Source organism: Bubalus kerabau, chromosome X (assembly GCF_029407905.1).
Source record: "Bubalus kerabau isolate K-KA32 ecotype Philippines breed swamp buffalo chromosome X, PCC_UOA_SB_1v2, whole genome shotgun sequence".
Classification (NCBI taxonomy): domain Eukaryota; kingdom Metazoa; phylum Chordata; class Mammalia; order Artiodactyla; family Bovidae; genus Bubalus; species Bubalus kerabau.
Window position 1 is genome coordinate 95,190,447 of NC_073647.1, and position 14,977 is coordinate 95,205,423.

The window sequence follows — 14,977 nt, forward strand, 5'->3', positions numbered from 1 at the left end:
CTAGATGGACTTTGTTTGCAAAGTAATGTCTCTGCTTTTCAATATGCTGTCTAGGCTGCTCATAACTTTTCTTCCCAGGAGCGAACATCTTTTAATTTCATGGCTGCAGTCACCATCTGCAGTGCTTTTGGAGCCCAAGAAAATGAAGTCTGTCACTGTTTCCATTGTTTCCCCATCTATTTGCCATGAAGTGATGAGACCAGATGCCATGATCTTAGTTTTCTGAATGTTGAGTTTTAAACCAACTTTTGCACTCTCCTCCTTCACTTTCATCAAGAGGCTCTTTAGTTCTTCTTTGTTTTCTGCCATAAGGGTGGTGTTATCTGTGTGTGTGTAGGGGGGGGTCTAAAAAAGGGGGGTTTCCCTGCGACAGCCTTGGACCTGGGGGTAGCAGTGAGTCTGAAGATCTCTTCCAACCCCTAACAAGGCACTCTCCTCCTCATCTGTATCCCTTCAGACCTCTTTGCTTTGTCCCTCTTGATACCCTCTTGTTAGGCAGCCATTGGATAGAAGTGAGCGAGGGCCTGTGGCACACTTGAGCAAAGCCTTTTCAGAGATATCTGTGCACAGTTCCTATTCAATTCTTCAGTTGAACAAGTTCTGAGGGACCTTGGCCACTGATTTCGCTATGCACTCAGATAATAGTTTTATGCTACTGGGTTGAGGTCCTGTTTTGGTCTAGAAAACACCAGGGTCAAGGAGAAATCTTTGTAGGTGCTGAGGAAGCCCTCTCCATTTTCTCCAGAGGGAAGAACCCATGAAGGAACTATAAAGAGAGACTCTTAATCCTGTCAAAAGCCGAAATTCAACTGAGTTAATTTGAAAATCTAATTTGCTTTATTTATTAGGCAATTCATTATTCAGTCAGCATTCCCCCTAACAACTAGAGGGACCCTCCCAGTAGCAGTGCAAAATGGAAGGTTTTTAAAGAAAGGAAGTTGGGGAGAGGAAGTTATTAGCAAAATAAAAGTAAGGGTTATTTTAGGCCAAGACATCTTTTTGTGGGAAAGGGAATTAGGAGATTACCTCTTCCTACTCTTAGGGAGGGGAAGTGGGCAGATAGAGTGGTCCCAAGTGACAGGGTACCTCCTTGGTACTGACTAAAAATTTCAGATTGGTTGATTAGATTACATTTCTGGGGAGGGTCAAAACTGCTATCTTGGGCTTAGGATTGGCATCATGGGTTTTAGCACAAGCGATGCCATTTTGGCCTGTGGTTTTTCTCTTTAATATTATTATTAGTATACAGGAAAATTTGATTTTTGCATATACTATCTTGTATTTAGCCACTTGATTGAACTCTCTTGTTAAGTCTAACAATTAGTTTATTCTCTTGAGTTTTTATTTTTAAAATTAACTCATTTACTTCTGGCTGCATGTGGGCTTTCTCTAGTTGTGGCAAGCTGGGGCTACTCTCTAGTTGTGGTGCGCGGGCTGCTCATTGTGGTGGCTTCTCTTGTTACCGACAGAGCACAGGCTCCAGGCACACAGGCTTCGTCAATAGTTGTAGCGCATGGACCCTAGAGTGCTCAGGCTTCAGTGGTTGTGGTACACGGGCTTAGTTGCCCGGTGGCATGGGGGATCTTCCCAGACCAGGGACTGAACCAGTGTTCCCTGCGTAGGCAGGCAGATTCTTCCACTGTCTGAGCCAGTAGGGAAGCCCCTGGCAGGCAGATTCTTAACCACTGGACCATCAAAGAAGTCCCTCTCTTGAGTTTTTCAATTAAACAATCATTGTTTGCAAATAACTTGGAGCCTATTGGTTCCTGAACCAAGTTCAGGCATTAAGCTATTATAAGGTAAATTCATATCCTAGTGCAATATAATGCATTCTAATTTGTTCCCGAAAACTCATTTGATACTTAAAATACCAAAATTGATAGTGAAAATAAATGAACAAGAAAAGAAAACCCAAATATATGCTTTTAAAAGATCCTTATTAATTATGTAATAAAAATATTAAATAGAAATGCTACAGCATAAATGCTTCTTTTGGGGAGAGGTTATTTTTCCTCATGAGCTGACCTAAGATGACCACTGTGAATATATGAAAGACCACTGAACGGTACACTTTAAAAGGATAATTATGTGGTATGTAAAGTACATCTGAATATTTTAAAAAAGAATAAATATAGTTCTTGAAGTTTGGGATTGTGATGCCATATTTTTCTGCTAAATATTCCTCAAGTGAACATAGGCATTCTTTATTACTCTTAGGACCTTCCAAGTGCGTTTTAAAATAAGATCATCTCTCTGGAAAGTTTTCATTGCCAATGAGCTGAGTATATATTGGTAAATATTTGAAGAGGGATAATTTCTATGGCAACTTGAACAGTGACCCCTTGCTCTCCTATTTCAATAAAATCTTCACGGCTGAGTTCCTCTGAGAATCTAACAATCTAACAATTCAACCACCTCTGCTTTATAGCCAGGTCTTGATTTATATTTCTTGACAGCAGAGATTTGTGACAGCTGTAGATTACAAAAATTCCTGCTTTATTGATATTAGACACCCGTATGGAAATAGTAACCTTCCTCTTCAATGATTTCAGTTAACTTTTCCAGGAATTCCTTCAATGCTTTTGTGCCAGGACCTGCAGATATTCCCTCCCCCGATTCTGATTTTGTAGCAAAATTTATTTCTCTCTTGAAAAAAAGGTCCATCTAGTTAAAGCTACGGTTTTTCCAGTAGTCATATATGAATGTGAGAGTTGGACTATAAAGAAAGCTGAGCACCAAAGAATTGATGCTTTTGAACTGTGGTGTTGGAGAAGACTCTGGAGAATCCCTTGGACTGCAAGGAGATCAACCAGTCCATCCTCAAGGAAATCAGTCCTGAATATTCATTGGAAGGACTGATGCTGAAGCTGAAACTCCAATACTTTGGCCACCTGGTGTGAAGAACTGACTCATTTGAAAAGACCCTGATGCTGGGAAAAATGGAAGGTGGGAGGAGAAGGGGGTGACAGAGGATGAGATGGTTGGGTGGCATCACCGACTCAATGGACATGAGTTTGAGTGAACTCTGGGAGTTGGTGATGGACAGGGAGGCCTGGCGTGCTGCAGTCCATGGGGTCGCAAAGAGTCAGACACAGCTGAGCGACTGAACTGAATTGAACTGAAATAGAAGTATATTTTGGTCAGGATGAAATGTTCTCTTTTAATCGCTCACTCTATTTTTATGTGTCCTTACGAGAGACAATGTTTTTGTCAAAAATTATTGCTTGGCTCATTATGCATTAATGGAGTCAAAGTATCTTATTTATTTATTTATTTTTGGCTGTGCCATGGGGCTTGCGAAATCTTAGTTCCCCAATCAAGGATTGACCCTGGCCATGGCAGTGAGAGCCCTCAGTCCTGGACCACCAGGTCATTCCCTAAAATATCATTTTTAAGTTATAGTCTTTCTTGATTCTTTCTTGATTTGGCATTACTTTTCTCATATATTGGGGAAAGTGAAATTTTTTTTTCAAATTTGAAGAAAACTGATCAAAAAAAGTGAAGAGTGTTGTAAAGGGGATCAGATATTGTCACTTCCTTATTCAAAACTTTTCAGTGCTTTCCCATCTCACTCAGACTAACATCCAAAATATTTACCATGACTTCAAAGACCTTATGTAATTGAATCCTTGCCTAACTCTCCCACTCTGTTTTTATTCTTCTCCTTGTTCACTCATACCTCAGCTTATTATCAATTGATGTTGTTGTTGTTCAATTGCTAAGTCGTGTCCAAACCCATGGACTGTAGCATGCCAGGCTCCTCTGTTCTTCCCCATCTCCTGGAGTTTGCTCAAACTCATGTCCATTGAGTCAGTGATGCTATCTACCCATTTCATCTTCTGCTGCCCACTTCTTTTGCCTTCAGTTTTTCCTAGCATCAGGGTCTAGGAATAAGTCACTTCTTTGCATCAGGTACTCAAAGTATTGCAGCTTCAGTTTCAGCATCAGTCCTTCCAATGAATATTGGAAGGGTTGATTTCCTTTAGGATTGACTGATTTGATCTCCTTGCAGTCCAAGGGACTCTCAAGAGTCCTCTCCAGCACCACAGTTCAAAAGCATCAGTTCTTTGGCGCTCAGCCTTCTTTATGGTCCAACTCTTACATTCGTAAATTACTACTGGAAAAACCATAGCTTTGATGGCACAAACTTTTGTTTGCAAAGTGATCTCTCCTTTGTAATATTCTGTCTAGGTTTGTCATAGCTTTCCTTCTGAGGAGCAAGCCTCTTTTAATTTCATGGCTGCAGTCACCATCCACAGTGATTTTAGAGCCCAAGGAAGAAAATCTCTTACGGTTTCCACTTTTTCCCCATCTATTTGCCATAAAGTGATGGGACGATATGACATGATCTTAGCTTTTTGAATGTTGACTTTTAAGCTAGCTTTTTCAACACTATTTTTCAACATCATTAGCCATTAGGAAAATTATAGTGTAAGTGCCTGACAATTAGCTTTTTAAAATTATAATGTACATGCCTGTCATCAAGCTTTTGATTACTGAAGTGTCCATTTCAAAAACATTCATCTCGAATAAACACATTGCCAGGTACACAAAGAGATAAAAAGCCAGGCTGTCCCACTCCTGAAGTTCCCCTTTTAGAAAGCTCTGGACGACCTGGATAACTGAAAGCATGAGTGACCCTGTTTTTTCCTTCCTGTGCTTTAATCCGCACTTTTAAGTTTTAAATTCACCAATAAAGAATGAACCTGTGAAATCCTGAGTACTCCATCCTCGATCCCAATAAGGGCAGAACTCCAGATTCACATTCTGTCTCCCTACCCCACCCCCAACTCCCCATGACCTCTCTGTGCGGCCATTATGTGCTACGTACCATCCAGGACTTAAGAGTAATGAACCCTGGTTTTCTAAAGTTCCCTGATGGTTCTTGCTAAGGTTCATCTTACAATCATAATAAGAACCACAAGAGCTGGTCCAGTCTAGCCACAATATCAGCTCTGCTTAGGGAAATGTCCTTGCAGGCTCGTCCTCAATAGTAGGGCCCAGATGAGTGCCCCTAGACATCTTAATTGAAAACATCACCATTGGTGTGCTGAAACTGATCCTCCCAATTTCAAGTTAAAACTGCAGTGAGATATCACTATACATGTATCAGAATGGCTAAAATAAAAACAGTAACAATACCAAATACTGGCTAAGATGCAGAGAAACTTATTCCTTCATATATTGCTGATGGGAATGTAAAAATTATATAGTCACTTAGAAAATCATGTGACAATTTCATATAAAACTAAATACGCAATTACTTATATAGCCCATGATTGCTCTCCTACCATTTATGACAGAAAAATAAAATACGTTCCCTCAAAAACTTGTACATGGTTGTTTATAGAAAGTTTACTGATAATACCCCAAACTGGAAGCAATCCAAATATTTTTCATTGGGTGAGTGGTTAAACTTTTGCACATTCAGACCATGGAATACAACTCAGCAATAAAAAGGAATGAACTGTTGATATATGACACCTTGGATGAATGTTAAGGGCATTGGCTTCAGGACCACTCCCCACTTCATCCCCTTGCAAATACCCAAATCTGCAAATATTCAAGCCCCTTATGTAAAATGATGTAGTATTTGCATATAACCTATGCACGTGTGTGTGTGTTAATCACTCAGTTGTGTCTGATTCTTTGCAACCCCATGCACTGTAGCCTGCCAGGCTCCTCTGTCCATGGGATTCTCTGGGTAAGAATACTGGAGCGGGTTGCCATTCCCTTCTCCAGGGGATCTTCCCAACCTAGGGATCGAACCCAAGTCTCCTACATTGCAGGCAGATTCTTTACCATCTGAGCCGCCAGGGAAGCCCAACATATGTGCATCCTCCTTTATATATTATTATTTTAAATTTTATTTTATTTATTTTATTGAGGTATAGTTGATTTATAATATTATATTAGTTCCTGGTGTACAACATATTGATTTAAAAATTTTATGGATTATATTATTTTTATAGTTGTTATGAAATATTGGCTATATTCCTTGTGATGTACAATATATCCTTGTAGTTAATTTATTTTATGCACAGCAATTTGTATCTTTTAATCCTCTACTTCTATCTTTCCCCTCCCCTCTTCTCTCTTCCTATGGTAACCACTAGTTTGTTCTCTATATCTGTGAATCTGTTTCTTTTTGTTATATTCACTAGTCTGTTGTAGTTTTTAGATCCCACATACAGGTGATAACAATGTTTGTCTTTTTCTGTTTATTTCACTAAGCATAATACCCTCCAGGCCCATCCATGTTGTTGTAAATGGCAAAATTGCATTATTTTTTATGGCTGAGTAGTATTCCATTGTGTGTATATACATATATGTAGGCTTCCCTGGTTGTTCAGTTGGTAAAGAATCCACCTGCAATGCGAGAGACTTGGGTTCCATCCCTGGATTGGGAAGATCCCCTAGAGGAGGGAATAGCAACCCACTCCAGTATTCTTGCCTGGAGAATCCCCATGGATAGAGGAACCTGGCAGGCTACAGTCCATGGGGTTGCAAAGAGTCGGACACGACTGAGTGACTAAGCATAGCACTATTTGCATACACACACACTATATGTTGGACTTCCCTGGTGGCTCAGCAGTAAAGAATCTGCCTGCCAATGCAGGAAACATGGGTTTGATCTATGGATTTGTTGGGAAGATCCCCTAGAGGAGGACATGGCAACCCACTCCAGTATTCTTGCTTGGGAAATCTCATGGACAGAGGCTCCTGGAGGTCTACAGTCCCTGGGATCGCAGAGTCTGACATGACTGAAGCCACTTTGCATGCATGCACAGGGCAGTTCTATTTTTAGTTTTTTGAGAAAACATCATACTATTGATATTTTTCATAGTGGCTACACCAAATTACATTCCCACTAACAGTGTACAAGGATTCCCATTTCTCCACATCTTTGCTGATGTTTGTTATTTGTATTCTTTTTGAGGATAGCCATACTGACAGGAGTGAGGTGATATCTCATTGTGGTTTTTATTTGCATTTCTGAGGAGAAGGGGACGACAGAGGATGAGATGGCTGGATGGCATCACCGACTCGATGGATGTGAGTTTGAATGAACTCCGGGAGATGGTGATGGACAGGGAGGCCTGGCATGCTGCGATTCGTGGGGTCGCAGAGTCAGACACAACTGAGCGACTGAACTGAACTGAATGATTAGCCATGTTGAACACCTTTTCATGCACCTTATACATCAGTTCAGTTCAGTCGCTCAGTCGTGTCTGACTCTTTGAGACCCCATGACTGCAGCACACCAGGCCTCCCTGTCCATCACCAATTTCCAGAAATTACTCAGAGTCATGTCCATCGAGTCAGTGATGCCATCCAACCATCTCATCCTCTGTCATCCCCTTCTCCTCCCACCTTCAATCTTTCCCAGAATCAGGGTCTTTTTCAATGAGTCAGTTCTTTGGATCAGGTGGCCAAAGTATTGGAGTTTCAGCTTCAGCATCAGTCCTTCCAATGAATATACAGGACTGATTTCCTTGATGATGGACTGGTTGGATCTCCTTGCAGTCAAAGGGACTCTCAAGAGTCTTCTCCAACACCACAGTTCAAAAGCATCAATTCTTTGGCCCTCAGCTTTCTTTACAGTCCAACTCTCACATCCATACATGACTATGGAAAAACCGTAGCTTTGAGTAGACAGACCTTTGTCGGCAAAGTAATGTCTCTGCTTTTCAATATGCCATCTAGGTTGGTCATAACTTTTCTTTCAAGGAACAAGCATCTTTTAGTTTCATGGCTGCAATCACCGTCTGCAGTGATTTTGGAACCCCCACTCCAAATAAAGTCTGTCACTGTTTCCATTGTTTCCCCATCTATTTGCCATGAAGTGATGAGACCAGATGCCATGATCTTAGTTTTCTGAATGTTGAGTTTTGAGCCAACTTTTTCACTCTCTTTCACTTTCATCAAGAGGCTCTTTAGTTCTTCTTTGCTTTTCACCATAATAAACCTGATACATAATACCTAATATATAATACCTAATATAATGCCATGTAAGTAGTAAAGTAATGCTCAAAATTCTCCAAGCCAGGCTTCAGCAATACGTGAACCGTGAACTTCCTGATGTTCAAGCTGGTTTTAGAAAAGGCAGAGGAACCAGAGATCAAATTTCCAACATCTGCTGGATCATGGAAAAAGCAAGAGAGTTCCAGAAAAATATCTATTTCTGCTTTATTGACTATGCCAAAGCCTTTGACTGTGTGGATCACAATAAACTGTGGACAATTCTGAAAGAGATGGGAATACCAGACCACCTGACCTGCCTCTTGTGAAATCTGTATGCAGGAGAGGAAGCAAGAGTTAGAACTGGACATGGAACAACAGACTGGTTCCAAATAGGAAAAGGAGTATGTCAAGGCTGTATATTATCACCCTGCTTATTTAACTTATATGCAGAGTACATCATGAGAAACACTGGACTGGAAGAAACACAAGCTGGAATCAAGATTGCTGGGAGAAATATCAATAACGTCAGATACGCAGATGACACCACCCTTGTGGCAGAAAGTGAAGAGGAACTAAAAAGCCTTTTGATGAAAGTGAAAGTGGAGAGTGAAAAAGTTGGCTTAAAGCTCAACATTCAGAAAACGAAGATCATGGCATCTGGTCCCATCACTTCATGGGAAATACATGGGGAAACAGTGGAAACAGTGTCAGACTTTATTTTTCTGGGCTCCAAAATCACTGCAGATGGTGACTGCAGCCGTGAAATTAAAAGACGCTTACTCCTTGGAAGGAAAGTTATGACCAACCTAGATAGCATACTGAAAAGCAGAGACATTACTTTGCCAACAAAGGTCCGTCTAGTCAAGGCTATGGTTTTTCCTGTGGTCATGTATGGATGTGAGAGTTGGACTGTGAAGAAGGCTGAGCACCGAAGAATTGATGCTTTTGAAGTGTGGTGTTGGAGAAGACTCTTGAGAGTCCCTTGGACTGCAAGGAGATCCAACCAGTCCATTCTGAAGGAGATCAGCCCTGGGATTTCTTTGGAAGGAAAGATGCTAAAGCTGAAACTCCAGTACTTTGGCCACCTGATGCGAAGAGTTGACTCATTGGAAAAGACCCTGATGCTGGGAGGGATTGGGGGCAGGAGGAGAAGGGGACAACAGAGGATGAGATGGCTGGATGGCATCACTGACTCGATGGACATGAGTCTGAGTGAACTCCAGGAGTTTGTGATGGACAGGGAGGCCTGGCGTGCTGCAATTCATGGGGTCGCAAAGAGTTGGACACGACTGAGCAACTGAACTGAACTGAAGTAGTTTTTTGCTTGTGGCTAATTCAAGTTTTTCCTTTTGGAACTTTCTGGAATTTTTCTCTGACTGTTTCAAATATTTTTGACCTGACAATATTTTTGATCTGTGGTTGAATCTGTGGATGCAGAAATCTTGGATACAGAAGGCTGACTGTAATATCCTTGAAGTGACAAAGCAATATAAATGGAGAACAGGTCAGTCATTGCCAAGAGACAGGCACGAAAGTGGAGGTGTGTGATTGTACAGGTGTATTATGAGGGAGTTCCTCTATGGTGATGAAACAGTTCTATATCATGATGATCATGGGGTTACACAATGTATATATGGGATCAAATTGTGTAGATACACATACACACACACAAATGAGTATGTATAAAAATTGTGAAAATTGAATAAAGCCTGTAGTCTAACACGGGTGTCAATTTCCTGTTTTGATGTTGTCCTACAATCATATAAGATTACCATTGTGGGAAGCTGAGTAAAGGGCTAAATGGACTCTATTTTTTGCAGCTTCCTGTGAATCTAGAGTCATTTCAAAATAGTAACTGTTATCATTTTTAATTGTGATTTTCAAACTTTAATACAGCTCATACTTTTACCCTTAAAATAAAGGTTATTTTTTCAAAGTATAATTCCTATTACAACCAAGCAGAACTGTGTGAGGCCCTCTGGGGAACAGACCCTCCCTTCTGCCAATGTCCCCTGCCTGCATCTTGTTTGTAGGAGAAACTTGGCATCTCTGACTCCATAATGTAACTATGTTTTCTGCTGCTTAAATCCCTGAGTCATAAACCTCTGCTTAGCCCTGCATGTAGACATGTTAATCACTAAAGGAATTTTGCTTACAGCTTAGGATTTGTGCAAACATTGTCTTACCTGAAACTTGTCTCCCACAGGGAAATAAGAAAGTATGAACAAAAATTGTCTTATCAAGATTTACAGGAACATCATGACCAGACTCACATCAACCAAAGTCAACTGGCTAAGAGCAAAGAGTTTTCACAACCATCCTTGGACCCTTCTTGGCGCCTGGATGTTACCTATTGATCTTAATCCCCTCTGCATCCCCTTTCTTGAGAATAAAAAAAGTTTGAATTCTACCATGAATTGAGATGGTTCTTTAAGACATCAATTAGCCACCTTTTTGGTTTGCTAGTTTTCTGAATAAAATAGTTTTTCCTTGCCCCAGCACCTTGTCTCAATTTACTGGCCTGTTGAGTTGTATGTAACTTGGTTACAATATATCATAAAACACACCATTTTAAAGTGTAAAATGTACTGAATTTTAGCATGTTCACAAGGTTGTGCAGCCATTGCGCATGTGTGCTCTGTCGCTTCAGTCACGTCCGACTCTTTGTGACTCTGTGGACTGTGGCCTGCCAGGCTCCTCTTTCCATGGGATTCTCCAGGCAAGAATACTAGAGTGGGTTTCCAGGCTCTCCTCCAGGAGATCTTCCTGACCTGGGGATCGAACCTGAGTCTCTTACGTCTCCTGCATTGGCAGGCGGATTCTTTACCCAATGAGCCACCTAGGAAGCCCTGTGCAACCCTCACTTCTATCTAATTGCACAATATTTTCATTACTTCAAAAAGAAATCCTGTACCCATAGCAGTCACTCCCCATCACTTCTTTCTCCAGTCCCTGACAATGACTCTCTGTTTCTCTTTCTGTCTCTCACTGTATCTGTATATTTGCCTATTCTGAACATTTCATGGAAATGGAATATGCAATATATAGCTTTGTGTTTCTGGCTTCTTTTTCTTAGAAGATGTTTGTAAGGCTCATCTTGTGGCATGTATCAGTACCTCATCCCTTTTATGGCTGGATGATATTTCATTGTATAGCTGTACCACATTTTGTTTCTCCATCCATAAACTAATGAACCTATGTGTTGTTTCCACTTTTTTGCTGCTAGAGGCTCATGTTGGAGATGTTGTGGGTTCAGTTTCATACCACTACAATAAAGCAGATGTTGCAATAAGGTAAGTCACATGAACTTTTTGGTTTCCCAGTGCATGTGAAAGTCATGTTACACAATTTATTAAGTGTGAGGTAGCATTATGTCTAAAAAAATGTACATACCTTAATTAAGAAATACTTTATTGATGAAAAAGGCTATCTGGCCCTTCAGCGAGTTATAGTAGTAACATCAAAGATCATTGACCACAGATCACCATAACAAGCATAATAATGAAGAAAAAGCTTGAGGTATTGCAAGAATTACCAAAACGTGACACAGAGACAGGAGTGAACAAATACTGTTGGGAAAATTGTGCTGATAAATTTGTTCCACATAGTGTTGCCACAAACTTTCAGTTTCTAAAACTTGCATTATCCACAAAGCACAATAAATTGAAACACAATAAGATGAGGCATGCCTGTGTAAACAGTTGTGCTGGAATCATCCATATACAAATGTTTGTGTGACCATGTGTTTTCAGTTCTTTGAGTATATATGTGGGAGTGGAATTGCTGGATCATATGATAACTGACTGGATGGACATGAGTTTGAGTAAGCTCTGGGAGTTGGTGATGGACATGGAAGCCTGACGTGCTGCAGTCCATGGGTCGCAAAGAGTCAGACACAACTGAGAGACTGAACTGACTGATGATACCTTTGTTTAAATTTTTGATGAACCGCCAAGCTGTTTTCCAAAGGGGCTGTACTATTCTATGTTTCTATCAGCAATGCCTTGAAGGCTCCAGTTTCTCCATATCCTCACAAATACTTGTTACTGTCTCTTTTTTTATTAAAGTCATCCTGACCCTCTTACACTGTTGGTGGGCATGCAAACTAGTACAGCCATTATGGAGAACAGTGTGGAGATTCCTTAAAAAACTGGAACTAGAACTGCCATACAACCCAGCAATCCCACTGCTGGGCATACACACCGAGGAAACCAGAATTGAAAGAGACACGTGTACCCCATTGTTCATCGCAGCACTGTTTACAATAGCCAGGACATGGAAGCAACCTCGATGTCCATTGGCAGACGAATGGATAAGAAAGCTGTGGTACATATACGCAATGGAATATTACTCAGCCATTAAAAAGAATGCATTTGAATCAGTTCTAATGAGGTGGATGAAACTGGAGCCTATTATACAGAGTGAAGTTAGTCAGAAAGAAAATCACCAATACTGTATACTAATGCATGTATATGGATTTAGAAAGATGGTAATGATAACCCTGTATGCGAGACAGCAAAAAAGACACAGATGTAAAGAACAGTCTTTTGGACTTTGTGGGAGGAGAGGATGGGCTGATTTGAGAGGGCAGCATTGAAATGTGTATATTATCATTTGTGAAGCAGATCTCCAGTCCAGGTTTGATGCATGAGACAGGGTGCTCAGGGCTGGTGCACTGGGATGACCCTGAGGGATGGGATAGGGAGGGAGGTGGGAAGGGGATTCTGGATGCGGAACATATGTACACCCGTGGCTGACTCATGTCGATGTATGGCAAAAACCACTACAATATTGTAATTAGCCTCCAATTAAAATAAATAAATTAATTTAAAAAATAAAATTATCCTGAAGTAAAGAAGTGAAGTGAAGTAAAGAAGTGAAGTGAAGTCAGTCATGTCCGATGAGGATGTGAAATGGTATCTCATTGTGGTTTTGTATTGGCTGTGTGAAAGTCATTCAGTTGTGTCCGACTCTTTGCGACCCCATGGACTGTACAGTCCATGGAATTCTCTGGGCCAGAATACTGAAGTGGGTAGCCATTCCTTTCTCCAGGGGATCTTCCCAACCCAGGGAATGAACCCAGATCTCGCACATTGCAAGCAGATTCTTTACTGTCTGAGCCACCAGGGATGCAAAAAGCCCAAGTTTTGTATTACCTGTCTCTGCTGCTGCTGAGTCACTTCAGTCATGTCCGACTCTGTGCGATCCCATAGACGGCAGCCCACCAGGCTCCCCTGTCCCTGGGATTCTCCAGGCAAGAACACTGGAGTGGGTTGCCATTTCCTTCTCCAATGCACGAAAGTGAAAAGTGAAAGTGAAGTCACTCAGTCATGTCTGACCCTCAGCGACTCCATGGACTGCAGCCTACCAGGCTCCTCCGTCCATGGGATTCTCCAGGCAAGAGTACTGGAGTGGGGTGCCATTGCCTTCTCCTACTTGTCACTAATAGTTATTAATAAGTGAGCATCTTTGTATGGGCTTTCCTGGTGGCTCCGCAAGTAAAGAATCCCCCAACAATGTGGGAGACCTGGGTTCGATCCCTGGGTTGGGAAGATCCCCTGGAAAAGGGAAAGGCTACCCACTCCAGTATTCTGGCCTGGAGAATTCCAAGGACTATATAGTCCATGGGGTCACAAAGAGTCAGACACAACTGAGTGACTTTCACTTCTTTCATTTGTTTATCTTCCTTGGAGGAATATGTCTATTCAAATACTTTGCCCATTTTTAATTGGATTGTCATTTGTTGTTGAGTTGTGAGCTATTTACGTGTTCTGGATATTAGATTCTCATCAGATACATTATTTGCAAACTTCTATTCTGTGTATTGACTTTTCACTTTCTTGATAGTGTCCTTTGAAGCACAAAAGTGTCTAATTTTAGTTTTTTTATATAATTTTATTTATTTATTTTTGGCTGTGCTGGGCCTTCGTTGCTGTGTGGGCTTTTCTCTAGTTGCAGAGAGCGGGGGCTACTCTCTAGTCATGGCGCATGGGCTTCTCATTGCTGTGGCATTTCTTGCTGTGAAGCATGGGCGTAGGGTGCACAGGATGTGGGCTCAGTAGTTGTGGCTCCCGGGGTCTAGAACACACACTCAGTAGTTGTGGCACATGGGCTTAGTTGCTCCGAGGCATGTGAGATTTTCCTGGATCAGGGATCGAACCCATGTCTCCTGCACTGGCAGTTGGATTCTTTACCACTAAGTCACCAGGGAAGCACTAATTTTAATTTTAATGAAGTTCAACTTATCTTTTTTTTTTTTCTTTTACTGTTTGCGTTTTTCATGTCATATGTAAGAAACCATTGCCAAATCCAAGGCCAGCAAAGTACCCTAGGTTTTCTTCCAAGAGTTACAGTTTAAGCTCTCACTGTAGGCCTTTTTGAGTTAATTTTCATATATGGTATGAGGTAGGGTTCCAACTTCATCCTTTTCAATGTGAATATCCAGTTGTACCTGCATCATTTATTGAAAAGACTACTCTCCCTGCACCATTGAATTTTCTTGGCACCCTTGGCAAAAATTGACCATAAATGTAGAGTTTGTTTCTGGACTCTCAATTCCATTCTGTTGCTATAAAAAGTTTATTTCATTAATACATTATTTTCCATGAGGCTTAACCTGGGATCACTTGGAGTAGAATCCATGTCATTTTACCCACACTTATGATCTAATTTAAGTAGGGTGCAATGGGACCTAATTTAGGGAAATGAAGCTGATTGATTAATAGGTCTCCAGGAAATGAGGAATAGGAAGTGTGGTGGGTTTTGTATTAGAAACAGCTTTACAGTGGCTTTGGGCAAATTACTTCACCTCTAGGAGTTTTGTGTGTGTGTGTGAGTCACTCAACCATGTCCAATTCTTTGTGACCCCATGGACTGTGTAGCCCACCAGGCTCCTCTGTCCATGGGATTCTCCAGGCAAGAATACTGGAGTGGATTGCCATTTCCATCTCCAGGGGATTGTCCCAACCCAGGGATCAAACTTGGGTCTCCCGCACTGAGGGCAGATTCTCTA

The 14,977-nt window shown here is 41.2% G+C and overlaps 1 protein-coding gene across 1 annotated transcript in view; it reads left to right on the forward strand.

Annotated features, from left to right (window-relative positions):
• Window positions 1-10,334, forward strand: part of PDZD11 (PDZ domain containing 11) — an 85,634-nt gene extending 75,300 nt beyond the window's left edge. Inside the window, exon 7 of the mRNA XM_055565501.1 lies at window positions 10,172-10,334. Coding sequence (XP_055421476.1) covers window positions 10,172-10,179 — 8 coding nt within the window. The 3' untranslated portion in view covers window positions 10,180-10,334. The remainder of the gene's footprint in view (window positions 1-10,171) is intronic.
• The last annotated feature ends 4,643 nt before the right edge of the window (window positions 10,335-14,977 follow it).